The 25183-nt window shown below is 55.0% G+C and overlaps 3 protein-coding genes across 8 annotated transcripts; 2 read left to right on the top strand and 1 right to left on the bottom strand.

Moving 5' to 3' along the window:
• Positions 1-1755: 1755 nt before the first annotated feature.
• On the top strand, positions 1756-7748 carry PSMD8 (proteasome 26S subunit, non-ATPase 8). Its single transcript, XM_010989356.3, has 7 exons — positions 1756-2169; positions 3195-3267; positions 3386-3488; positions 4484-4649; positions 5704-5804; positions 6688-6799; positions 7514-7748. Exons 1-7 carry the CDS (start codon positions 1807-1809, stop codon positions 7649-7651), a joined length of 1056 nt encoding a protein of 351 aa, XP_010987658.2. The 5' UTR covers positions 1756-1806; the 3' UTR covers positions 7652-7748.
• An 838-nt stretch (positions 7749-8586) lies between these two features.
• On the bottom strand, positions 8587-12601 carry GGN (gametogenetin). 2 transcript variants are annotated; one of them, XM_031458624.2, is made up of 3 exons: positions 12378-12601; positions 9689-11602; positions 8587-8769 (listed from the first exon to the last, which is right to left on the bottom strand). In XM_031458624.2, the coding sequence occupies exons 2-3, from the start codon at positions 11581-11583 to the stop codon at positions 8652-8654; spliced, it is 2013 nt and encodes a 670-aa protein (XP_031314484.1). In that variant the 5' UTR covers positions 11584-11602; positions 12378-12601; the 3' UTR covers positions 8587-8651. The 2 variants fall into 2 exon arrangements, with proteins under 2 accessions (XP_031314484.1, XP_064345368.1); XM_064489298.1 differs by lacking the exon at positions 12378-12601 and having other exon boundaries at positions 9689-11719.
• A 730-nt stretch (positions 12602-13331) lies between these two features.
• On the top strand, positions 13332-25126 carry SPRED3 (sprouty related EVH1 domain containing 3). 5 transcript variants are annotated; one of them, XM_031458629.2, is made up of 6 exons: positions 13332-13447; positions 14940-15120; positions 16275-16443; positions 16540-16616; positions 18628-18771; positions 19535-25126. In XM_031458629.2, exons 2-6 carry the CDS (start codon positions 14944-14946, stop codon positions 20198-20200), a joined length of 1233 nt encoding a protein of 410 aa, XP_031314489.2. In that variant the 5' UTR covers positions 13332-13447; positions 14940-14943; the 3' UTR covers positions 20201-25126. The 5 variants fall into 5 exon arrangements, with proteins under 5 accessions (XP_031314489.2, XP_031314492.1, XP_031314493.1 ...); XM_031458632.2 differs by having other exon boundaries at positions 13332-13443; XM_031458633.2 differs by having other exon boundaries at positions 13332-13443; positions 14940-15027.
• The last annotated feature ends 57 nt before the right edge of the window (positions 25127-25183 follow it).

Genomic DNA, 25183 nt, shown 5'->3' on the forward strand with positions numbered 1-25183 from the left:
GGCCCAGGGGACACAGGGACAGACAGCTGGACCAGGTTGTCTGTGATGAGACAGCAAGGTGGCTGAGGTCACATTTTGTGGAGCTTAGGAATTATCAGAGGAGAATTTAGAGCCAAGAAGCTGAAGGATATGGTCAGATGCAGAAAGATGTCTTCACTGCCCTGTGGAGAATGGCTCAGGGCTGGAAGCTATAGGCCGGGGAGCGGGCAGAAGGGGATGGTGCTGGACCAAAGCCTGGGGTAGGGAGGAGAAGGGGCAGGTGCAAGGGATGCTCAGGAGGCCTGGCAAACAGGCTGTGAAACTGACATCCCAAGGAAGGATGGGAGTGATGGGGGCATTTAGGAAAAGGCCTAGGCCTCTGCCCTGGGGGATGGGGGACAAAGAGGCTGTCACTGAGATGAGGACCAAGGAGAAGGAGGTTTTGTGGACACACTAAGGCCATTTGGGGACATGGTGGGTGTGGGACGCCTGAGAGATTTCTCAAGGAGCTTTTTCAGGAGGCTGTGGGAACCACAGGTCTGGGACTCAGGAGGGAGGTCAGGAATGGTCAAGCAGTATGGTCCCATAGTCAGTGGTACAGGCTCATCAGTAAGGTTAATTGCATTGATGCAGTTCAGGAGAACGTGATGAGATAATACCCATTTTTAAATTTTTTGGTGGGGGGAAGTAGGTTTATTTGTTTATTCAAATGGAGGTACTGGGTTTAATTGTGCACTCTGTCACTGAGCTATAGCCTCTCCCCTGACAATATCCTATTTTAACCATAGTTCATTCAGGCTGGTGTAACAGAAGATCATAGACTGGGTGACTTATAAACAACAAAAATTTATTTCTCACAATTCTGGAGCCTAGGAGGTCCAAGATCAAGGTGCCAGCAGATTCGATGTCTGGTAAGAACCTGCTTCCTGGTTCACAGAGGATCATCTTTTTGTCCTCATATAGTGTCCTCACATGGTGGAAGGGATGAAGAAGGTCGCTGGGGTCTCTTTTATAAGGTCAATAGTCTCAGTTATGAGGGCTCTGCCCTCACAATCTAATCACCTCCCAAAGGTCCCACCTCCTGATACCATTATATTGGGGATTAGGTTCCAGCATAGGGATTTGTGGGGAACACATTCAGTCCATAGCAGATCCCTTTTCTTGGATTATCAAGTAATATTCATGATGTTCTACCAGGAAAATTCTATCATTATCCCCACTCCACAGGTGAAGAAACAGGCTCAGGTGTGCCAACATGTATGATTACATAAATAGGTGCCTGAAAAAGCTTTTTCTAAAATTCAACGTCCATTCCTTGTATTAATCCTAAATCAGATAGAAACAGAAGGAAACTGAGCAAGATGATCAGATTGCCTGATTACCAAAGACAGATGGCATATGGCAGTTAAATGTGGCATTTAAAGCCATTAGGACTGGATGATTTTTGCAAAGTTTGTGAATACTTGTACACGCTTGGAGAAAATGTGGAAGAATGCACCGAGAGACTAGAGAGAAAGACGCAGGGTCAAATCTCAGCTGTTAGTCTCTTGGAAGTTTACGCAGCCTCTCAAAGCCTGTCTATAACGTGGGACTAAGACAGCTATGCGAACGACTCCACCATCGCCACCTCTTGGTTTAGAAGAGTCGCTTCAAAGGTAGAAATCTTCAAGACAAACGTAGCGTCCTGAAACCCCAGGCTGAAGCCGGGGCGGCCATGTTGATAACGGGAGGTGGAAAAGCGTTGCAACCACCGCCATTTTCAGTTAGGGCAGCAGACGACTTCCGGTCACCATCTTGAGTGACAGCAGAGGCGGAGCTCCGACTGGCATGTTTATTAAGCGCCGGGCTCCGAGGGCACCTACCCGAGAGCGACTGAACACTAGTCGCGGCGGGCGGAGGCGGGCAGTCGCAGCCACGCCCTCGGCTTTGGGCTCCTCCTCCCGGCCCCCCTTCCGCCGGGCGAGCAGCTGTAGGCGTTGCTGCCGTAAATTGGGCCGGCGGTTTGCCGCATCACGGAAGATGGCGGCGGCGGCGGTGAACGGGGCGGCGGGCGCCTCGAGCTCCGGGACTGCGGCGGCCTCGGGCGCAGTCCTGCAGGCCGCGGCCGGCATGTACGAGCAACTCAAGGGCGAGTGGAACCGTAAAAGCCCCAATCTTAGCAAGTGCGGGGAAGAGCTGGGCCGTCTCAAGGTAGGGGTTGGACGCGGGCGTTTCGAGGGGTCCAGACCCAGCCGAGTTCCGGGCCCAGGGGGAGGCCGCGGACCAAGGCTGGCTGGGCGACCCAAAAGGGTGAAGGATTCGGAACAGCCAAAATGCGGGCTTGGAGGAGTGAAATAGTGAGAGGGCCTGGAACGGACCAAATGCAGCCCCATGGTGGGAGGGTGATGGAAGGAGTGGGTCTGGCACAGCCGAGTGAGAGGTTAAATTTTTGGTGCTTGAAGGCCTAGCTGCCTGGAGTGGCAGGAAGCGGGTGTTGGAGTTTTTCTGATTGAGGGTTCTGGGCGACACCAAGGGGGAAATGAGGTCTGGACAGGGTGATGGAAGGAGGCTGAGATGATGGGGTGCGTGGTTAAGACCAGGACAAACTGGGGTTCGAGAGATCTGGAGCTTAGGGATGCATCTTTGGGGAGAGGGGCCCAGCCAAGTTGTGAGGGCAGAACTGAACCTAGAAAAATATTCTTACAGTAGAGGACCAGAATGGAGCTTGGGGTGCTTCAGGCCAAGTGTGTTTGGGAAAGAGTGAATACAGTCGGTTGGGTCAAGTTGCTAAGGGAGTGTATATGATTAGGGATGATGTCTGCATTGAGCTATGGGGAGAGGTTAGCCCCTCTTCCTCCCTGGTGTAGATGGGCGGGGGTAGCTGGGCCTAACCCAGTAAAGTGTGGGAAAGGATTGCCAAAGAACTGAAGGTGCTAGCGTCCTCCCACCCCTTTGATTCCATCGAGTCAGGCACGGAGTGTGTCTCCTGTTTCCCCAGTGGTCCTGTTAATACTTGTAGTCTGAGGTCATCTTCAGTGAACACTCGTCATGTGCCAAGGCCCTGATCTGAGTTCTTTATGAGGACTGACTCCTTTAATACTCAGTAACAATCTTATGAGTCAGGGATGATGATTAGCCCCATTTTCTAGGTGGGAAAATCAAAGCCTAGAGAGAGGTAAGTAACCTGTACTTGAAGTCCCATCTGCTTTCCTTCCTTCCCCTATTCTCTTTGTCAGCTGGTTCTGTTGGAGCTCAATTTCCTGCCAACCACAGGGACCAAACTGACCAAACAGCAGCTCATTCTGGCGCGTGAGTGTCACTGGGGTTGGTGGGGAGTTATCGGCTGGGGGCTGTGGCAGGAATGGCAGTAGTAGCGGTCGGGTTGGGACCATAGTCACCTCCTGAGAGCTTCCCCTGTTACCTGCAGGTGACATACTGGAGATCGGGGCCCAATGGAGTATCCTACGCAAGGACATCCCCTCCTTCGAGCGGTACATGGCCCAGCTTAAATGCTACTACTTCGATTACAAGTGAGGATGAGCCCTGCCCCTGATTTGGTGTGTGGGGGAGGGTAGGGGGGTTACATGGCTGCTCTTTTAAGTTTCTACTCTGCAGTATAGCCACCATCACCTGTTACCCACCTCGGCCCCAGCCTTGCCCCATCAGATTCATCCCTCCATGGCAGCCAGTAGGACCTTTGTGACACTGAAATTTGACCATGTTGGTCATCTGCTTAGAACCTGTTATGGCTCTCCATAGCCCTCAGGTTTCAGACCTGGTTCTTTCCTGTGGCCTCCAGTGCTGTATGAGCTGTGTCCCCTCTGTTTGTGCCTCCCTGTCTCTCCCACTGGACTGTGCGTCTTCTAAAGGCAGAAGTGCCTTGGTCACTGCTGTGTCCCAGCAATACCTAGCATGGAGCCAGGCCCAGAGCAGGGACTCCTGGGCTGTGTCTTGAATATAAAGCTGAATGGTTTCATAACTGAATGGTGCCTGCATGGATTAATGGTTAAGAATTTGACATCAGAAGCCAGACAAACCTGAGTTTGAAACTAATGTTGCCACTTCCTGATTATGTAGTCTTGGGCAAATGGCTTCATCTCCCTAAGCCTCAGTTTCCCCCATAAAGTGAGGGTGGTGATTCTTAATACCATAATCATAGTTAACACTTACACAGTATTCATTTAGGTCAGGTACTGTTTTAACCATTTTACCTGGATTAAATCATTTAATTTACTTAACCCTTATTCATTTAACCCACCTCTGAGATGGATACTGTGGTGATACCTATTATACAGTTGGAGAAACTAAGGCTGAGTCTCTTTACTGAAACGAGGTCACTTTCTGGGGCCCATATGCTTGTGACTTCTTCATGTCTCTCTGGGCCTCATTTCCATCCGAAAACTTAGCACCTGATACTCTTCCCAGGTGAGAGCACAGGGCGTTCGTAGGGTCCCTGGAGCCTAGAGCTGGGGACTTGGTCAGTTCCTAAGATCTCCTTATGTTGGTTCCCGACCCTGTTCCACAGGGAACAGCTCCCCGAGTCGGCCTACATGCACCAGCTCTTGGGCCTCAACCTTCTCTTCCTGCTGTCCCAGAACCGGGTGGCTGAGTTCCACACAGAGTTGGAGCGGCTACCTGCCAAGGACATCCAGACCAATGTATACATCAAGCATCCAGTGTCCCTGGAGCAAGTGAGGCTGAGGAAGGGGGAGGGGAGGGCCTGGCTAAAGGGAGTAGTGTGGGGACAGGCGTTTGGGAGGGTTTCCTGGAGAAGTAGGCAGGGTTCACCCATCTTTCAGCCTATGGACTCATTTGCTCATTTGTCCTACAAATATTGAGCCCCAGCTGGCTACCAGGTGCTGTGGTTGGCTTTCAGAATGTACAATGAACAAAACAGATAAAATCTCTGATCTTGTGAGATGACATTCAGGTGAGGAAGCAGACAGTGAATAAAAAGATGAAGTAACCTGTATGGTTTGTAAGATGTGAAATGCTATGGAGAAAAATAAAGCAGGAAGAAGGGTGGAGAGTCGGGGGCAGGGGTGATTTTTTTGTAAGAGTGGTCAGGGAAGGCTTTGCTGAAAAAAGTGGAATTTAAGAAAGATTGGAAAGGGGTGGAGAATCCAGCTACGTGATCATCTCAGTGAGAATGATTCAGATAGAGGGAGCAGCCAGACCAAGGGCCCAGGGCAGAAACACGCCTGATGTGTCTGAGGGACAGCAAGGAGGACGGTTTCTGGGAGAAGGTGAGCAGGGCCAAGGAAGAGCTTTAGTACCTAAGGTTAAGAAGTAGTTTCTACAGCTGCCGTCTCTCGGGAGGATTTCACTGTGGGGAGACGATGGGAGAGGGGCAGCTGTGATGGGCAGCACAGCTTGGGCAAAGATGTGGAGGAATGAGGTTGGGTTGGCTCGAGCTCTTTCTCCCTCTTGTGATTGAAAAATAGATGAGATGATTAGGTACTCGCCCAGGGCAGTCTTGAGAGAGAGAGAAAGAGTGAGAGAGAGAGAGAGAGAGAGAGAGTGAGAGAGAGAGAGAGAGAGAGTGAGAGAGAGAGAGAGAGGACCTGGAAGGGCTTCCTGGAAGAATAGGACCCAGTCTGCGTGGGAAATGGGTTACTGTATGGCAAAGGGTGTTCTGCAGAGTGGGGATGGTGGAGGCACTGGGAGTCTGGTGAGGCCTCAGTGGGTCGGGCCCTGTGCTCCCTCTTCCTCACCCTCTCTTTTTCCCTACCCTGTCCTCTCCAGTACCTGATGGAGGGCAGCTACAATAAGGTGTTCCTGGCCAAAGGCAACATCCCTGCTGAGAGCTATACCTTCTTCATCGACATCCTGCTTGACACTATCAGGTGCGTGGGGGGCCAGGGCCCTGTGGAGTTCAAAAGAAGCTTGGACTCGAGTCAGATAGCCCTGAGTTGGAATCTCATTCTGGCCACTTGTGATCTGGGGAGGCTGGGCACAGGAGTTCTCCTTTTCTGTGAACTGAAACTGGTCATGAGATGAGGGTGACAGCCCTCACCTCACATTGGGCTGTGTATGTGTGTGCCCAGGTACACCAGACCCTGAGCGTGGGCTTGGCGCACAGCAGAGGGAGACCCTGCTCCACAAGTCACGTGGCTTCACCTCAGGTCACCTAAACTGTGGGACCTTGGTTTCCCCTTCTTTGGAGTGTTTTTGGCTTGAAAATGAACAGGGGGTGATATGATGAGCGCCCGTATACCTACCACTTGGCATATGAGAGAAAATGCCTCAGAAACGGATACACTCGTCCCTGTCAATGGTTTTTCCCCAGAGCAAACTCCTTGTCCCGTTTCAGTGACTTGATGCCTTGCTGTTTTTCTGCTTCATCGTTGACCTCTTAATAGGGGTGCAGGGAACCCCCTTGGGATCGGATCTTGTAGGGAGGGTGTGATGTGAAGAGATCCCTATGTGAATCCCAGGCTGGGTTCCAGACAGCCTCAAGTCCTCATGGCTGGGAGTGGGATTCAGAGTGGGATTCAGAGTGTGGGCCCAGGAGTCCCAGAGATCTGAGTGAGGGCCTGACTGTGGCCCTTGCTTTGTAACTCTAGTCCAGCTGCCCTCCTCTCTGAGCCTTGATTGGTTAAATGGGGGCAAGTAACATATTATCCAGCCATCAGTGCTGAACTGAAGGAGCTTATACATGTCAGGCCTAAGAGGACAGGGCCTGGAGAGTTGTCTGTGCTTAGTAATGAGATCCTCATCTGCCCCCAGGGACGAGATCGCTGGGTGCATCGAGAAAGCCTATGAAAAAATCCTCTTCACTGAGGCCACCCGGATCCTCTTCTTCAACACACCCAAAAAGATGACGGACTATGCCAAGAAGGTGGCTGGGGTGCAGGGCAAGGAGCCATGGTGCCAGGGGTGCACTCACTAACAGCAGGGTGGGGTGGCCTGGGGGACACTGGAGCAAGACTGCCCAGGTTTGAATCCAGTTGTGTAACCTCAGGCAAGTTGCTGAACTTCTGTGAGCTTCAGTTTTCCTATCTGTAGAAATGGGCTAGAAATGAACATGTGGAGTGAGCTTAGCACAGCACCTGGCACCAGGTGGAGGTGGAGGCTTAGTACATGTGGGTGGTTGTCCTAATCGGAAGTCCTTAGAGGTTGCAGCTTTTCCCCACAAGACTTCACTTCCTTTGGTCCATATTTGTGCAGAAGCAGTGTCCTTGAAGATAACGAGGTATGGGGTGCAGTAGCCCTGGTGGCTGAGGGTCGAGATCAGACTGGAAGAGGTGAAATTCAACTTGAGCGATGGGGACAGCCGATATTTAGTGTTTACTCTGGGCCAAACACTATTCTCAGCACTTTTGGTTCCCTGAATGCTCACTGCAGACCCAGAGAGGTGTGTGATTAGGGTCCCCATCTCAAACATGGAGAAACTGAAGCACAGAGAGGAGAAGTTACTTGCCTAGGGTTGTGCAGGTAGAGTGGGGTTGGTGAGGACACTGAGCCAGGGCCCACCGGGGTAAGTGCTGGCTCTGTGGTGGGGAGGGAGCCTGTGTGATCACCCTATCCATTTTTCATCCCTCCCTTCTTGCAGCGAGGATGGGTCCTGGGTGTCAACAACTACTACAGCTTTGCCAGCCAGCAGCAAAAGCCGGAAGATACCACCATCCCCTCCACGGAGCTGGCCAAACAGGTCATCGAGTATGCCCGGCAGCTGGAGATGATCGTCTGAGCCTGCCAGGCACTGGGGTGGGCAGGGTTTGCATTATTTAAAGCAGATGCAGTGCAGGGTTTCCTCCAATAAAGGTGGATTGACATTTTCTCTCTTAGGCCCTTGTCTCCCCGAGTGGAATGGTGGGGACATAAAGTCTTATCTACAAGAACTTGGAAGTTTGGGACCCTAGGGGGTCTGAGATAACCCTGGGTCGGCATCTCTCCAGCAGCCATTGCTCAAGGTTTCAAACCGAGATGCCCCCTCTGCACGGGCCCAGTGGTACTGTGGCCTGGGAAAGAGCGCAGGCCCTGGATAGAGGGACTGTTGCAGCCAGCTGTGGACACATAGGAAGGCAAGGCACCAGAATGTTTCAGTGAAGTATCCCAATTTTAAAAAAATGTTTGCAATGAATTAAACCAGTTTTTTAAAATGACATGAGAGATGGAACCCGTCTGTGGGCTGCCAGTTTGAGACTTCTGTGGAATGAAAGGCATGGGTCCTGGCATGGACTTGCCTTGGTTCCCGCCCTTCTGAGCCAGTGCTGTGACTTATGACCTGCACCTCCACAGCCTATGTTTCCTGCCTTGAAGTTCTTGAGGTGTGTTAAGACAGTCCAAATCTGGCTGAGCCACTTGTGGGATATGGGATTTTTAAGAAAGCCTTCCAGAGTCAGTTTCCCCAGCTGTAAAATGGGAATGATCATTCCTGCTTTCCAGAGTGATTTGTTCTGAACCCCTGAACTTGACACCAGGTCAGCTTGGAAATGGGGCTGATCGTATTAAGGGAAATAACATCTCACCCCTGGGCCCATCAGTCCACATGCTGGATGAATGGAACCTCCGTTACTGCTATCTGGGTCCAGCCTCCTTAACTGTTTCCAGGATGTGGTGCTTTCATGGAGGCCCCTGCCCTGCCCCACCCCTCCAACCCTTAGACCATAACTGACAGGCATCTAGGCATCTGGATGGTTATTTTATTGTCAAGGAGGGGAAAGCAGAGGACACTGAGCAGACTACACTTAGTTGGAATGGGTAGCCTGCAAATCGTAGTGCTCCAGCCCAGCTACCAGGGAGCCAGCTAGCTTGATGGTGGAGACCCAGGGTGGTTCACTCAGGTGGTTGGTGGGTGTGCTCAGCCTAGGAAGAGGGTAGAGTCATCAAGGCCTGGCTATGTGGTCCTTATCCCTTCTAGGCTCCACTTTCTCCATCTCTATAAGGGACCATATCTGAATATCCCAAAGGCAGTTTAGGGCAGGGCTGTATCCACTTAAACTTAGGAAAGGGACTGAGGGTTGGTGATAGTGGCTCCCCCAACCCCTCGCTCCAGGCCCCAGCTGAGCCCCAGAGGTTCCAGGGCAGAGAGTCTCCCAGTGATTCAGGGTCCTCAGGAGCCAGGGTCAGACAGATCAGACCCTGATGACTGGATCCTGAGATTCAAGGGTGAAGAGGAGATAACGAGCAAGCAGTGTATCCCCTGGATCTGAGGGAGTAACTACTGCAGCACAAGGACTGGGACATCAGTGCCCTCTGGTGGTCAAAACCTTGAATCCCAGAGTCAGGAGAACATGTCAAAGGGTGGAGGAGTCAGGAGCCTGAGGGACTAAGCTTGGGGCTTCCACTGGAGGCCTGCGTTTATACCATTTGGTTCCAGGAGACCATCATTTCCCCTCCCATCCCTGAAGAACTTGGGACATGGTCCTTCTTGATTCCCTTAGGACAGGGTCAGGGAGGTGAATAGGGTCAGGCCAGGTGGGACCAGCTATCCCCCCTGATGGTTCCAGAGAGTAACAAGAGGGCCAAGAGTTAACTTGGTGGTCTGGATACTAAGGGGCTGGGCCACGGTGGGCCACGGTGTTCTCTGTCAGGGGTCAGTATGGTATCAAGGCCCCTCTTGGTCCTGAAGGATTGGAGCATAGCTGGGTTTGACATGCAACTAAAGGGTCTAGAGTCAGCTGAGGTCAGGACATCAAAGGGTTGAATGGGACACTCCAGGAAAGTCAGGTTTAGGATTTGGAAGGGTATGCCCTCCCCTCCCTACTCCCCGATCTCCCCTCACCAGGCAGACACGTTGCGTGGCAGGCGGCGATGGCGTGGCTGGTGGCGACAGTAACACTTGCAGGGACAAGAGTTAAGCACCTGGAAGGGTGGCCAGTGGCGCGGGGCACCCGAGTTAGACGTCCCTGCCGGAGGAGCCCCGCTGCTACCACCCGCTCCACCAGCGCTGTCAGTCACTGTAGCTGCAATACGTTCGCGAGGACCACTTCCAGGCGCGCCAACCTCAGGGGGCGCGGCGCGGGCTGCGCGGGTTGCGCGGGGACCCTTGTTCCGGCGGTTGCGGGACTTGGTGGGCGTGGGCGCAGGCGGCGATGTTTCGGCGGTGGTGGAAACTGGAGCCGGGGCTGGGGCCGGGGCCTGGTCAGCAACCAAGGCGAGGGGCAGAGCAGGAGCCGGGGCGGGAGCCACGGCCGGCTCCAAGTTGCCAACGCCTGCGGTGGGTGGGGGCGCCACGGGCAGCGGCGTTGGCTGGAGCACGGGCGGCTGCTGTATGGGAGGCGGCGCTGGAGGCGGCGTGGGTGGTGGCGTGGGCGGCGGCGGCGGCGGCGGCAGCGGCGGCAGCAACTCCTGTGGCCCGGGAAGTCCGGGGCGCACAGGCTCACCATTGGTAGGCGCCGGGAAGATGAACATAGGCGGCGCCAGCAAGGCGGGTGCGGGCCTTCGGGGCTCGGTAGCTGGATGCATCTGCTCTGGCGAAGGCGGCGGGAGGCCCCAGGGCCCGGAGAGCGTGGCTGCGCGCCGTCGGGGCGCCCCTACGCCTCCGCCAGTTCCATTGAAGCGGAAGTGGCGTTCAGGGCCATCGGGTGGGCTCACCCAGTCAAATTTGGGCTTCGAACCTGGGAAGGTGGTGTACGGTGGCGGCGGGAGCGTCCGGCTTTGGGACGCAGGCGCCGAGGGGAGTCCAGAACACCCCTCGCCGTCTCCATCACCGCCCTCTGCTTTCTGAGTACCGCGAGGGACCTCTCCCGAGGGGCTAGTGTCCCCAGGAGCCAGGGGTCCCTGCTTCAGGACCTCAGCGTAAGAGATGGCGCCCGAGGCGGAGGCGAATAGCCCTCCGCCTCCGCCGCCTCCGAGTGGGGCTTTGGCCGCTAAGGAACTCGACACTGCCGCAGGGAGCAAAGGGGGCCCTGAACTGAAGGTGACTTTACACAGCAGGCTCAGGCCAGGCTCAGAGGCCACAGGCCGGGCCATTTCGCCTTCTCCTGCTTGGGGAGATGCCCCTCTGCGGGCTCCGCCGGGGGTCTGGCCCTCGCTGCCGTGCCTGGCCTGGCTTTCTGTAGGGGCTGCGGCGGGTGTGGCCAAAGCAGGAGTGATTCTGCGGTCCGGGGGCTGCCGGTCGGAAGGTGGCGGTAGTGGCGGCTTCCGTGGCTCCAAGGGCGGCAAAGTTGGGGATGGGGCCCTCGGGACGGGGTCGGGGTCCTCTTTGGTTAGTTGCCGGGGCGGCGGCAGCAGCGGACGGAGGCTCGGAGGGTCGCCCTGGCCTCGATGGCTCGCCTCCAGCAGACTGCGGATCCGGGGCACCGGAGTGCCCGGGGGTTTTCGCCACTTAGACGGCGCGGGCAGCAGGGTCCCCACGGGGGGCGGGGGTGGTGTGGAGACTGCGGCCGCAGCCGCCTCCTCTGAAGGGGGAGTCACTGGCGAGGGCAGGTCTAAGGTCAGGGGCAGGGGTGAGGGTGAGGCCTGGGGCTCCGGGGGTACCGGGGGTACCAGGAGTCCCGGGGGCGCGGAGCTGCCAGGGAACCAGACGCCCAGCCCGCGAGCCAGGCGCATGGCCGGGGAGGAGGGGGTCACCTCAGGCTCCACCAGGGATGTCCGGCGGGAGTCGGAGGAGCGGTCCGAGGCATGCTCTTTTCGGGAGCCCCCGCCCGCGGACGGCTCCGACTGCACGTTCCCCATTTCTGACGGAGGTCGGGTACTGTGGCAGAAAAACTTCCACCAGTCAACCTGCCAGGGTTGTGGGGACCCCAAGAGGCTGCCTGTATTTGGCTCTATCCGTCCGCACAGACCCCCGCCCTTGCCCTCCAAAATCCACTCAGGCACTACTAGTCTCTAGCCACATTTCTGTTGCCTGACTCTTGACGTTCACACCTTCTATCCCAAGGTACCATACAGCTGCTGTTCAGACACTTGGTCCCCTATCCTTTTAGGATACTAAGGTTCGGTCTCTGTCTCCCTGGCTGGTCCTTCAGATCACATCCCTACACTTCGGCCACATCTCGAGTCTCTAGGCTCCAAGACACAGGTCTTGCCTACTCTACTGTCAGTCAGGCCACATCACTCATGATGGTATGGTCTGTAGCCTATAAGGCCTAAAAGGAGTTCAAGCTTCTCTCCCTCGACTCGGAGGCTTCAGAGGGCCAGGCCAGGCCAGGCCAGGCCCCGCCCCCGCCCTCTGGTCCCGCTCCCAATTGTCAGGGAATTGGGCCTCCGCACATAGCCCCCGCCCCAGGTCTGGCCCCCACCTCCACCTAGTAAATGCCAGGTATTCTTGTCATGCTGACCCCTCAGTCCTCACCTCTAACCCTCAGATCCCTCTCTGTCTGTTGATCACTTGGGTCCCGCCCTCTTCCTAGGCTTCACTCAAAAATTTATTTCCCGCTCCTAGGCGAGCTGCAGGCCTCACACTCAGGCCCCACCCCTTTCCCCAAGCTCCGCCCTGGCTCCTCCTTCGCGCAGAGGATACCCCTTACCGACTCCTCCAGCAGACCCAAGTTCAGACCGCGGCCCCCTGGGCCCAGGGCAGGGCGGGGAACGGCCGTAGCAGAAAATAACCGAAAAGAACGGGGGTGCGGGTGAAGGCAAGTGGGCGAGACAGCGAGGGTGGACCCCGAGATCTAGGCCCCGCCCCCGGGCTCGAGGCCCCGCCCTCCTGTGAGCCAGCTCGAGCACGGCCCTTTACGAACCTGGATCTCCTCTTGAAATACTCCCAAGTCTTCTTCCCCGCCCCCAGGCCTTGGAGTCCTAGGCCCCACCCCTTTAGAACGTTTTTCTTAGCCCCTCCCCTTTTAAATACCCCACCCCTCGTTATTCCCTCTCCTGAAGCCCCGCCCATTACGAACACTGCTACGTAGCTCCTCCCTTTTGAAACTCTCGGTCGTCCGGCCCCTAAAGACAGTTTACTTAGAAGCTCCGCCCCTTTAGGACTTCGCCACCTGTCTTCCCAAGACCCTCTCCTGCCTCGGGCCCGCCCAGAATGCCCTTCCACCGTGGACCCGCCCTTTCCGTGACGCACGCGCTTGTCCGCGCCTTCGGCGTCCTCACCCTCTCCTTCCTTAGGCCCTCCGACCCCGCCCCCTTGCGAACGCTCCGTTCTCGCCCCACCCCTTTTTGAACCCAGCCAGGCACCCAGCCCCTCCTATTTAGTACCCAAAACGTAGACCCTCGCCTCTTTAGAACATTGAGACCAAGCCGTATCCCGGACCCCTTCCCCACATCCTCAGGGACCGGTGGCGCCGATGGGTGGGAAAGTAGGGGATCCTTTCTGGAGCCTGAAAAAATGGGGGTTGGGGGGCTGTTCGCGATGTCAATACCGGGCTCTAGGACCCAGCGGGCAAGTGCGCCTGCCTCGCGCTTACCCCTCCCCCAAGCCGCCCCCTCCCCCCCACCCATCTTCCAGGTTCCCCCTCCCTCCCCCCTCGCCCCGGCTCCCGGTGCCCGTCTCTAGCGCCGCCGGAACCAGCGAGGGAGCCGGAGCAAACAGGAGGAGGAGGAGGAGGCCACGTCGCCGCCGCTCGGAGCCCGGCCGGAGCCTCCCAGGCAGGTGCCAAGGGGGGCGAAGGGGCGGGGGCTGACAGACCGCCTGTCACGGTGAGGGGGTGGCCAGGACTCCGCTGCGGCCCATGCCCACCCAGGCGCCCCCCAGACCCTGGCTGGAAGGACAAGGGGGTGGGGGCCCCCAAAATGTGCGGCAGCCATTTGGGGTACCAGTCTCCATTTGGGGGGCCTGGCCTTCCTCCGAGGACGCCCCATTCATAAAATTCCGTACTGGACCCCCACCATTGAGGAACTCTAAGGACCACTCCCCCCGGAAAACAGACATGTGGGGAGCGTAGGGCACCTAGAAATCCCAGCGTCCCATCCCAGTAGGCCTTGAGGGGGACCCCAGCCCTCTTTCTCTGCTTCACCTGTTGTCGGGGTAGGCGGGCGGACAAAGGAAGCAGCGTCACGTGACTGCTCATTCACAAAATCCCATCCCATTGAGAAAAGGGGGCTGGGGGCGCTGCGGCCGCCCCTTCCCCTCCCCAAGTGCTGGGGAAACCCGGCAGCCTGCAGGTGGGGGAAGGGGCTAGAGCTCTTTGCCTGGGTCCCTAAGGCTGGGGCACCAGGGTCCCTGCGCTAGGTGGTAGTGAGGAGTTGGACGCTGATCCCGATTACTGGGCGGAGGGCTGCGTCCCCTGAGCCAGGGGGCGGGGTAAGATGATTCTGAAGGATGCTGGGGCGGGGAGGGGGAGGAGGAGGGATCAAACCCCAACCCCCGGCCCCGCCAATCTCTCCCCCTTGCCTTTCCTTGGCAGGGGCCTGAGGGAGCAGGCTTGATTTTTGTGAATGAAATGCTCTCTGGTGTCTTGGTCGCCTGTTTCTGGCTTCCTCTGCCTCCATCTCCCTTTTGGCCTGTATCTGGCCATTTCTGGTTCTCTCCCTGCTCCCTGCCCATCTCCCGTTGCCGGGTGACTCAGTGAGCTTTGCATCCGGTCTCATTCATAAATCCGGGAAGGGGTGGGGGGGAAGAGAGCCTGGGTTTCTCACCCAGCCAGTGGCCTGGGCGGCAGGGTGCGGAGGCAGTGTAGGGGGGACTGGAGCTGAGTTGAAGGGCTCTAAGAAAATACATATGCGCAGGCACCCAGCTGTGAGGGGGACGATGGGTGGGGCTGTGGGTACGTGCTGAGGGAGGAGAAGGAGACAGGGTTGATAGGGGATGAGCAGGAGGAGGAAGGGAAGTGGAAGAGCGAAGCTATGGGGGTGGGGATGGGAAAGATGGGGAAAGGGAGGAGAGGTGGGGATGGAGAAAAATGGTAGATATGGAGAAGAAGATAGGCATGGTAGAAGAGAGAGGGCCAGAGGAAGAAAGAAGCCATGGTGGAAGAAGGTGGGCATGGGGGGAGAAGGTGGGCATGGGGGAGGAGGTGGCTAAGGGTGCCGGAGATCCAGCTGAGAGAAATGAAGAGGGGAGATGAAGGTTGGGGGGACACTGAATAGGAGAGCAGGGTTGGCGCTCACTGACCATGTTGTCCTTGTCCTCCCACCTCCTCCAGGTACATGGTTCGGGTCCGAGCCGTGGTGATGGCCCGAGATGACTCCAGTGGGGGCTGGCTGCCTGTGGGGGGCGGGGGCCTCAGCCAGGTGAGCGTATGTCGGGTCCGAGGGGCCAGGCCCGAGGGGGGGGCCCGCCAGGGGCACTACGTCATCCACGGGGAGCGCCTTCGGGACCAGAAAGTGAGCCACCCTGGGGCGTGGGGGTAGGGTGGGGGCGTGGGGAAGTAGGGGAATGGGGCTGGGAATGCAGAGGTGAGGTCAGGTCATCTCCCAGCTCGAATCAAACTGGGGCTGTGGGATGGAGTTGGAAGTGAATATCTGTCTTCTGGATAAGAGTTGGGCGTTTCAGGGTCTATTGGGGGTATTAAGCAGGTCCTGTCCACTGCCATTGCCTGCTGGACTGTCACAGCAGCCTCCTCACTGGTGTCCTTGCCCTGCTCCTGCTCCCTCCCCCAACCTCAGTCTGTTCCACAGGGGCTGTGCTAACACCTGACTCAGATCACATCTCTCCTCTGCTCAGAGCCCTCCCCGTGGCTCCATCTTGCTCAGAGATCCTCACTATGAGGATCTGACACCACTAGCCCCTATCTGCCCTAAGTATATGGAGGCATTTGGTAGGGGGCCATCTGAAAGTGTCAAATAGGGTTTACAATCCTATTATGGGTTGGTCAGGAATATTCTGGGCTGACTGGCATGATTTGGAAGAAGAATGTTGACGTTTCAGCTGAGGATGTAGTAGAAAGATTTGGATGGTTTGAAAAGGCTTGGGGTAGGGTTGTCTTTCAGAACAGGAGTTGGAAGGAACAGTGTAGGGGAGATTTGAAATGGTGTGAAGGAATAAAGTGATGCTGGACAAGGATACAAGGGAACACCTCGGGTGCTGACTGGCATCTGAGGGCAAGGCTGTGGGTGTTTGATAAGAACTTGCAGGTAGTCTTTTGGGAGATTACAGGACATCAGAAGGGGACTAACAATAATATTTTGAGCTGTGTAATGAAGTTTGGGGAGTACTGTTGGGCCAAATGGGAGACATTGGGCTATCAGAAGGTGAACTAATTCTTTGAGACATTCAATAAAATTTGAGATTCCTATTGAGATATGAGAGGGGGGTGTTAAGAAAATGTAGAGATCGGGGGTTTGGGAAAAAAACTGGTCTGTCAGAGGTGTGCTCAATAAAACTGAGTGGTACTGGGGTGTTGGTCAGTGTTCAAGGATACACCTAGGATTGAGAAATGAGGTTTGTGGGGTGCTTTGGCATAGAGCCTGGGGTTGAGGGGAAGTCACGGGCATGGCTGGAAGGGAATGTCTGACCTGGCCCCCTCCTACCCTCTCAGACCACCTTGGAGTGTACCCTGAGGCCAGGCTTGGTTTACAACAAGGTGAACCCCATCTTCCATCACTGGAGCCTGGGTGACTGCAAGTTTGGGCTGACGTTTCAGAGTCCTGCAGAGGCTGATGAATTCCAGAAGAGCCTGCTGGCTGCGCTGGCCGCACTGGGTCGAGGTGAGTGGCCCAGTTGGTGGGCACTGGGGGCTAGGGTGGAGGGGTGGGGGAAGATGGGCCCAAGGAACTCACTGTCTGCCTCTCTCCCTGCCCCAGGCTCGCTCACCCCCTCCTCCTCCTCCTCTTCCTCCTCCCCTTCCCAGGACACCGCAGAGACTCCCTGCCCTCTGACGGTGAGTCTCCAGGTGCAGCTCTGCTGGGAGGGCAGGGGTTTATTTCTACCCTACAAACATTCTTGAGCACCTACTGTGTATCCAGCACCATGCCACTTGCTGGGACAAAAATTGGGGCCCAAACTATTTGTGTCAATTTCAATCCCAATTATTCCAGTTTTTCTGTTCTATCATGATTTACACATTCATTCAAGGGTATTTATTGAACACCTTCAACAAAGTCGTGTTTTAAGCACTGGGGATACATCAGTGAACAAAACAAAGTCCCTTTTCTTGTGGAGCTTCAATTCTAGTGTGAAAAGGCAGAAAAAAAATTAAGGTACAGTATAAAATGAATCAATATTGGAAGTAAATGGATGAACAAATTAATGGGAAATCCATCCTCCTAGTTACTCACTAGGAGGTACAAACTTTGGAGCCATCCTTGACTCCTCTCCTTTTTTTATGTCCCTCATCTAATCTGTCAGCAAGTATTGGCTCCACTTTCAAAATACTCAAAATGTGCCTCTAACCTGGTTACAGTCCAGCCTCATCTCCCAGCTGGACCATCTCATCAGCTTCTCATCATCAATTGCCTTCCCCAGCTCTTTTCTCCACAGCTAGCCAGAGGGACCTTATTAACATCTAAGTCAGCTCATGGTCATCCCCCACTCAGAATCCTACCAGGCTCCATCTCACTCACGGTAAAGGACAAAGTCCTCAGAGTGATTCAGAAGATCCCACACCATCTGGCCTCCAGTTACTCTTCCTCATGCTCACACTGGCCTCCTCACTCTTACTCCAGAAGGGCAGGCACTTTCCTGTCTCAGGGCCTTTGTACTGACCAGCCTTCTGTCTTAAAACACTCTTCCCCATATTTCCACCTGGCTTATTTCCTTAGGGCTTTACTCACATATCGCCTTTTCAGTAAGGGCCTCCCTGAGTAACCTGTTTAAAGTTGCAGTCTCCCAGGGTTTCTTATTCTGCTCTAATTTTCCCCCATCTTCTAAGATTATTTTCCCTATTTCCTTTCCCAATAGACAGTTTTCTTATCTATTACTTTACTGTCCATCTGCCATGCTAGAATGTCAGCTCCAGGAGGGCAAAGATCTTTTTGTTGCTTTCTTGCTGCATCTTTAATGCTTAAAACAGTGCCTGGTATACAGTAAGTGTTCAGTAAATATGTGTTGAATAAATTGATTGAATGAATAAATGCACGTAATGTCGGATTCAATTTGGCACTTGCTGGGAACAGTGGGAGAACACTTGGAGGAACAGAACTGGTTCCCTGGGCAGAAAAGGAGGATTCCCAGGGTAGTGGGAGATGCCAGTGGGTCTACAGAAGTCACAGAGACAGGTCCCACTTAATGAGCACTTACTCAGGAAAGAAGCTGTGTTTTCCCTGCTTCATCTCACATCCTCACAATGGCCTTTGTGAGCCTGGCATGTCGTGGGTGCTCAATGAATGTTTACTGAAGATAGTAAGTGGATGAGGTAGGAATGATTCCCAAGTTACAGAAAGGAAACTGAGGGTCTGAGAAGTGATGTTTCAGCTTGTAAAGGCCAGAGCTTGGTTTGGATGGGAAGGAAAGCATTCCAGGTGGGTAGAAATTCCCCCAATGAGGCAGGAAGGCAACTGATGGCCATTGAAAAGGGATTCTGAGAAGGGAGGATGATTTGATGTTCTGTAGGTTGGTGAGCTGAGCAGATAAGAAGAGGGGGTCAAATAATAACAACCCTAACCATTTCTAGCTCTTCCTGTACTTCAGGCATGTATTCTGCCCTTTACAGTGGGTCCTAACCACATCCTTATGAATAGACACTATTATGATCCTCATTTTACAGAGGAGGAAACTGAGACTCAGAGAGATGAGCTCACTTGACGGAGGTCACACAACCAGTCAGTGGCAGACCCGGGGCTTGAACCCAGGCCTGTCTGGCCGCAGAGCCCTCGCTCACAATGGGAGGGGGTCTGTGTAAGGGCATCGGCTGTGCCAGGGGTCCCGGCTCTGAGGCCGCCAATCTCCCCCAGTCCCACGTGGATAGCGACTCCTCCTCCAGTCACAGCCGCCAGGAGACACCTCCCACCGCCACGGCGGCCCCCATCGTCACGGTGGAGTCAGCTTCGGGCTTCGGGCCAGCCACGCCCCCCCAGCGCCGCCGCTCGTCTGCTCAGGTGCGACCTCCGACCCCAGCAGAAGTCTGGGGCTCAGGGTGGAATGGGGCCTGGGATGGGGCAGGGCGTGCTGGAGTCCCGAAGTGGGCGGGAGCTGAGGCAGAAGAGGGGTGAGAAACCACGAACAGATCCTACTGGATGGCTGACCTGACATGGCGGGGGAGCTTGGAGGCCTTGGTTCTTCCGAAGGTTGGGTGAGGGCTTCCTGTGTCTCCTGCGCTCTTGGAGATTGGAAAGTTCTGAATTCCAGAGGGGTTTAGGGGACGACTTTGAGCACATTAGCGGGTTGCTGGTACAAATGGAAGAAGTGCTTTAGACTGTTTAACTCACGAGGGTGGGGCTTGGTATCTAAGGGGGTAAAAAGGATCTGGGGACCAGACTCTCTCGTCCTAAAGGAGGAGATAGCTGGGGTCCAGAACTCCCAAATCTGAGAGTAGAGGGGGCTGGGGGCTGGGATCTCGGATCTTTAGAGGGCAAGACTGAGAGCCTGGACCACTGGGTCCTTAAGGTGTGTGGGCTTGGTTCCTGGATTCTTCTGTCGGTCTCTAGATTTCCTCTGTCTTTGGGAGAGGAGTGGGCTGGAGTAATAGAAGTCTGAATACCAGACCCACGCAGTCAGGAACCCAGGACAGGATCCTAGGATGAATGAGGACTGTGGCTGGGTCTTTAGAATTTCGGATCTTCTAAGTACGGAATGGATGGTGGTGGAATGTTGGGGATCACAGACCCCACTAACCTATTCTCCTGTCCCTTCGTTCCGCAGAGCTTCCCTCCACTCCTACCTTTCACGGGGATTCCGGAGCCTTCAGAGCCCCTGGCCGGGGCAGGGGGCCCGGGCTGGGGCGGCCGCGGCTACGAGGATTACCGGCGCGCCGGGCCGCCTGCGCCTCTCGCCCTGTCCACCTGTGTCGTGCGCTTCGCCAAAACCGGAGCGCTGAGGGGCGCAGCCCTGGGGCCCCCTGGGGCGCTACCCGCCCCTCTCACTGAGGCTGCGCCCCCAGCGCCCCCTGCTCGCCCACCCCCAGGCCCCGGCCCGGTCCCAGCGCCGGCCAAGGCCTCCCCCGAGGCGGAGGAGGCAGCGCGCTGCGTGCACTGCCGCGCGCTCTTCCGTCGTCGTGCGGATGGGCGTGGCGGCCGCTGCGCCGAGGCCCCGGACCCGGGTCGCTTGCTGGTTCGCCGGCTCAGCTGCCTGTGGTGCGCCGAAAGCTTGCTCTACCACTGCCTGTCGGACGCCGAGGGCGACTTCTCGGACCCGTGCGCCTGCGAGCCGGGCCACCCGCGCCCCGCCGCGCGCTGGGCGGCGCTGGCCGCGCTCTCCCTCGCCGTTCCCTGCCTCTGCTGCTACGCACCCCTGCGCGCATGCCACTGGGTCGCGGCGCGATGCGGCTGCGCCGGCTGCGGGGGTCGCCACGAGGAGGCGGCACGGTGAGGAAGGCCTGGTGGGTCCGGTAGCCAGACTGAGGACCCAAAATTGAGGGTCTAGGACCCCGGACTCTGTTCAGACCCCAGACCCAAACCTAGGCACACTTGGATCTTGGAGCTTGAGTTTGGATTGAGAAACCCCAGACCTGGAACCTGGACCCCAAATCTAGGACTGAGAGACCCTAGACCCAGCTTCATTGGGATGTCTGTCCAAGAGGTCCCAGGCATCCTGAGTTCTGGAGTCCCCGTTCTCCACCCCCAACCCCTCTGACCTAGACTGAGGAGACCCAGGGATTCCCAGACTCCACCTCAGGCAGGCAGGGGAGCACACGGATTCCTGAGAGTGCAGGACCCTGAATCCTGACTCCTTGTTTAAATTACCAACCTAGACCCAGTCATGCCTGGCACCATGAACCCTCAGATTACAGCCCCAGAGTTAGTCAGGAGTTGCCAGTACCTGACCCTGCCTGTATACAATTACACCCAGATCTTGAGACTATAGGACCCAGAATCACCCCAAGTTGTTCCTGAATGCTCACCTAAAACCTGGGGTACCTGTGTCTGAGATGTTCTTGTAGCCCCAGGACTTTTTAGATGCCAAGTCTTAAGATATCCTGAGTCCTTGGATGTGCTCAAATGGATGTTCTCTTACCCAAAGGACTTGGAAGACCCATCTTAGAGCCCTTCTCCCCCACACTCACCACCCAAGATCCAGAATTCAGATCAAGATGCTTTGGGAGCCAGGGATCAAAGACCTCTGTAGACACACCCATACCAGGCCAGTGTTCCAAGGAGCTTTGGATCTCATATATAGGACTCTGAGGTGCCTGGTACCCCCAGATGTAGAACTGAAGGTCACCAACACCTCAGGTCCCAAGACACTGGTCCCAAACCCTCAGATGGCCCTTTTCCAACTCTCCTTGGACTCAATTTCAAGCCCCAGAATGTCCTGGAATCTTTAACTTCTTTGTACCCACAGATCCCCAATCTCCTAAAGGCTGAAAGCTCATCTCCCAGAAGATGTTCATGGCCACTCAGACCTCTGACTCCTTGATGCCCCCAGCCCCTGAGTGGCCCAAGGTGCTTTAGGAGCACTGGATCCAAGGCCCTGAGGTGCCACTGACCCTCCCCCCCAATTCGGGGCTCAAGCCTGCATAATATTGAGATTGTCCCTGACCCAAGACCTTGGTCCCTCCATGCCAGAGACAGTCAGATCCAAGGTGCCCCAGGAACCTAGCATCTTCAGATTCCAGATTTCTTTGGATTCAGACCTCTCTAGCCTGATATTCTCCAGGTCCAGCTTGAGCATCCCCTGAGATCTCCTGCCCCTTGAATCCTGCCGTACATAGGCCCCTGAGACCCCAAGTTTCCAGACTCTGGAATTCTAGTCCCAAGGTTGCAGCATCCTGCAGAACTACCCCTTTACCCTAGGGGAAAAAACCATTTTGACTAATATTCTTGGATTCCAGGACCATCCAAGTGCTCCCCTGCTCCCATCTCTAGGACCCAGCATTACCATAGACAATTGTGCAGGCTGTTCACTAAACAAAGGCACACAGACAAGGTGGTGAGTGGGGCTGGCCATGCTGTGCCCTCAGAGGAAGGTGTACATTTTTCTAAGTTGCACAGAGGCAGCTAGCTATGGCTCTGCTGGTACAAAATGTGTGCCCGTGCGCACACACACACACACACACACACACACACACACACACTCACTCTCTCTTTCTCTCTCTCTCTCTCTCCTGGCTTTGCAGTCTTAGCCCTGTCCAAGCCTTTTATGTTCTGCCCCTCTGTTAACCCCTTCTCTTCCATCTCAAAGTTGGGGGGCACTTCAGAAAGTTTGAAACCTTGTTTCACAGCACTCTGAGACCGTTCTTCTTGGGGAAGGGGGATTCCACAGTCTCTTCACCCGAGTGGATTGGGACTCCCAGAGTACCTCAGATCTGATGGCTCGCATGGGGGGATCAAGGTCTTGAAACAAGACAATCTCAGTATTGTATGGGCTTGGGACCTGTATCTGGTCCCAAGCACCTGGAAATATGCACTTACCTTTCTTCATTACCCAGACTTGGATGGCCTTGTAGGGGTTCAAGGTATAGGTCAAGGGGGCCAGAGGGATGGATCCTTCTGTCACTTCCTTTAAATTATTAACTATTTATTACATCCGGAACCTGTGAGATTCAGCTCTCTCAACCAGACCCTGGGATGGGTGAGAGAAAAGGGGGGGTGTCCCTCCCATCCCCACTCTGCCCAGCTCTCATCACTGTCAGACCCACCAGAGCTGAGGGCGGAGGGACTGGGGGCTGGGGCAGCCTGGGTCCCCATCCCCCTCTCTGTGCCTCGGTCTCCTCCCTTCCGTGGTGGGCGGGGGGAAGCTCCATTCTTAACCTACCTCGTTTTGGGGAGGGGTGGGACAGGGGGACCAGAGTGCTGTAAGGTGCTGTGGGATCTGCGGATGAAGTGGTGGGGGCTGGGGGATGGTTCCCTGGCTCCCACCTCCCAGCACCGCCTCTCCCAGGTCTCCCGGTCCTGCTCCCTGCAAATACCCACCTCTGATCCATGATTACTCTTCATCACCCTGAAGTCAGGGGTGCATGGAGGGCTGACCCTGGGAGCCGGGAGACCTCAGATCCTGGAGCCCCCAGACCCAATTTCCCAGCTGCTTGCCCCTCGGATTGGCTGCTTGGCCCCCAGCCTTGGGGGAGGCACTCCCACATTAATCTTCCTGATCTTGATTCTAAGCCAGTCTGTGACCTCAATATTGTTCTCATCAGTGCAGGCTGAAGTAGTGGGGAAGGATGGGGGCCAAAGACCCAGCCTTGTCATCAGGGGAGGGGGGCATGAGATATTGGCTCCAAGAAATGTCTGTGACAAAGTCTCAGCCTGTGTTCTTTATTTGCATTGATGCACCCCATCCACTCACCTTCCTGAACCACCAGACCAGTCCTCTACCAGTATCCTCCTTTCCCCTCCCCACCGTTTAGTCCCAAGCAGACTCTCTGGCTAGTTTTATACATCTAGTCACTCTACAGGTCCATATATTAAACACCTATTATACACCAAGCCCTGTTCTAGGCACTGTGGATAAAGCAGTGAACAGAACAGAAAAAAAATCCTTTCCCATGAGGAGCTTATGAACTTTAGAGTGAAGGAGACAATAAATAAATGACATGTTAGAAATGATACCTACTATAAAGAAATAATCAAGTGGAGATGAGGGATTCACGCAATTGCAGCCAGGGTAGTCAGGGAGGCCCCAGTGAGGAGCTAGCATTTGAATAAAGCCCCAAAGGAGATGAGGGAGCCCTATGGATGTCTGTGGGAAGAATATTCCTGATAAAGGGGACAGTCATGCAAAGCCCTCAGGGAGGAGTATGCCTGGTAAGCCTGAGGGACTTCAAGGGAGCTGGAGGGGAGGAAGCAGGGAGGACGTTACTGAGGAGATGAAGGCAGAAGGGTGACAGGAAAGATCTGTAGGGGCCTGCAAGCCACTGCATGGACTTTGGTGTTCACCCTGAGTGAGATGGAGCTACAGGAAGGCTCCAAGCAGGGGGTGGGGGATGTGACTTGACTCAGGTGTCCAAAAGTTCCCTCTGGCTGCCTGTGGGGGACAGACACTGGGGTAGGGGGGCATAGAGATAGAGAGGAGGCTGTTGTGATGGTCCAGGGGAGACAGTGGTGCACAGGACCAGGGTGAGAGCAGTTGGGATGGGGAAAGAAGTGGGCAGGATACTAGATCTGTTTTGAAGGTCCAGTCTACCAATTGAGATATGGAGTTTGCTACAAAGAGAGGAGTCAAGGTTATGACTCCAAGGCTTTGGCTTGAGCAATTTTTAATATTTTATTAAGGTTAACAAATGCCCCTCTGAGTACCCAGCCCTGGGGTAGGCAGGACTATGGAGGAACTAGATTAAGGGTAGGCTCTGCCCCTGAGGAGCAAGTTCTGGCCTTTCTTCCCTGAGGCTCTACTCCAAGTCCACTTTTTCACTCTCAGAAGAATTATCTAGAAACTACTGGAGACCAGGATAAAATCAGGAATAGATTAAATGTGAAACAATAATTTTATCAACAGCTACAAAAACAATAGCAATAATATAGGTTAAGTGGTTAGAAGCCTGGACTCTGGAATCATCTGACTTTGAGTCCTGGCACCACCATGCATTCAGTCTGTGACTCACCCTCTCTGAATCTGTTTTCCATAAAATACCTTTCACTCTAAAGATAAGATCCTTATCCCAGTAGCACGCATGAAATGCTCAATATATGTTGCCACTTTAAATTGAGTACCCCTCATTTGTCCTCTAAGCACTTACATACAGGACTCTAATTCTCACAAACAACTGTTAGAGGTAGGTGTTATTATCCTCATAACACAGAAGGGAAGCAATCTGGCAGGGATATAGTGGTGGTGAGTGGTGGAGTCAAAACAAACCCTAATCCTTGCCTCTTAATCATGATCTGTTGCACCTGCTCCCTCTCTCCAAGGTTTAGGGAGGTCCAAAGGGCGCATTATGATCGATAAGGACTAACTTTGTTGTTGTGTGTGTGTGTGTGTGTGTCCCTGACAGAATTCTAACTCTAAGGAGGAAAGGAGGAAACAAGTTTCTAGACTTGGAGCAGAGCTGGGAGAACAATATTCGGTCGAGGGTGCTTTAAGAGCAGAGGGCATCAGAAAGCGGCTGAGGAAGAGGAAACCATAATTGCGTCTTTGTCGCAGCAGTAGAGGCACCCGGTGGTCCGTCGGGACAGCCGGGGTCCTGAACGCCTGCTCTGGGTTTACAGAGTCCGGGTGGAGGGGTAAGGGGTGGGGGTGGGGTCCAGACTGGTTACTCTAAGGGCGGTGCTCTAGTACTCCGCAAGGGCGGACCTGGGGACGGGTTCTGCCTCCTTCTATACCAATTGGAACGACGAAGGTCCTTAGCGAGAAAAGGCTGATTGGTCAGTTACGGGGGCCGGGTGCGCAGGACGTTCCTGGGGGCGGAGCCTCCCG

Source organism: Camelus dromedarius, chromosome 9 (assembly GCF_036321535.1).
Source record: "Camelus dromedarius isolate mCamDro1 chromosome 9, mCamDro1.pat, whole genome shotgun sequence".
NCBI lineage: Eukaryota > Metazoa > Chordata > Mammalia > Artiodactyla > Camelidae > Camelus > Camelus dromedarius.

Coding starts and splice junctions, on each gene's coding strand:
- PSMD8 (XM_010989356.3), top strand. CDS start 1,807: ATGTTTATTAAGCGCCGGGCTCCGAGGGCACCTACCCGAGAGCGACTG. Junction 5,805..6,687: donor ATCCTGCTTGACACTATCAG/GTGCGTGGGGGG, acceptor ATCTGCCCCCAG/GGACGAGATCGCTGGGTGCA. Junction 6,800..7,513: donor TGACGGACTATGCCAAGAAG/GTGGCTGGGGTG, acceptor CCCTTCTTGCAG/CGAGGATGGGTCCTGGGTGT.
- GGN (XM_031458624.2), bottom strand. CDS start 11,583: ATGGGGAACGTGCAGTCGGAGCCGTCCGCGGGCGGGGGCTCCCGAAAA. Junction 8,770..9,688: donor CCACGCAACGTGTCTGCCTG/GTGAGGGGAGAT, acceptor CCCTCTTCCTAG/GCTGAGCACACCCACCAACC.
- SPRED3 (XM_031458631.2), top strand. CDS start 14,697: ATGGTAGATATGGAGAAGAAGATAGGCATGGTAGAAGAGAGAGGGCCA. Junction 16,617..18,627: donor AGACTCCCTGCCCTCTGACG/GTGAGTCTCCAG, acceptor AATCTCCCCCAG/TCCCACGTGGATAGCGACTC. Junction 18,772..19,534: donor GCCGCCGCTCGTCTGCTCAG/GTGCGACCTCCG, acceptor TTCGTTCCGCAG/AGCTTCCCTCCACTCCTACC.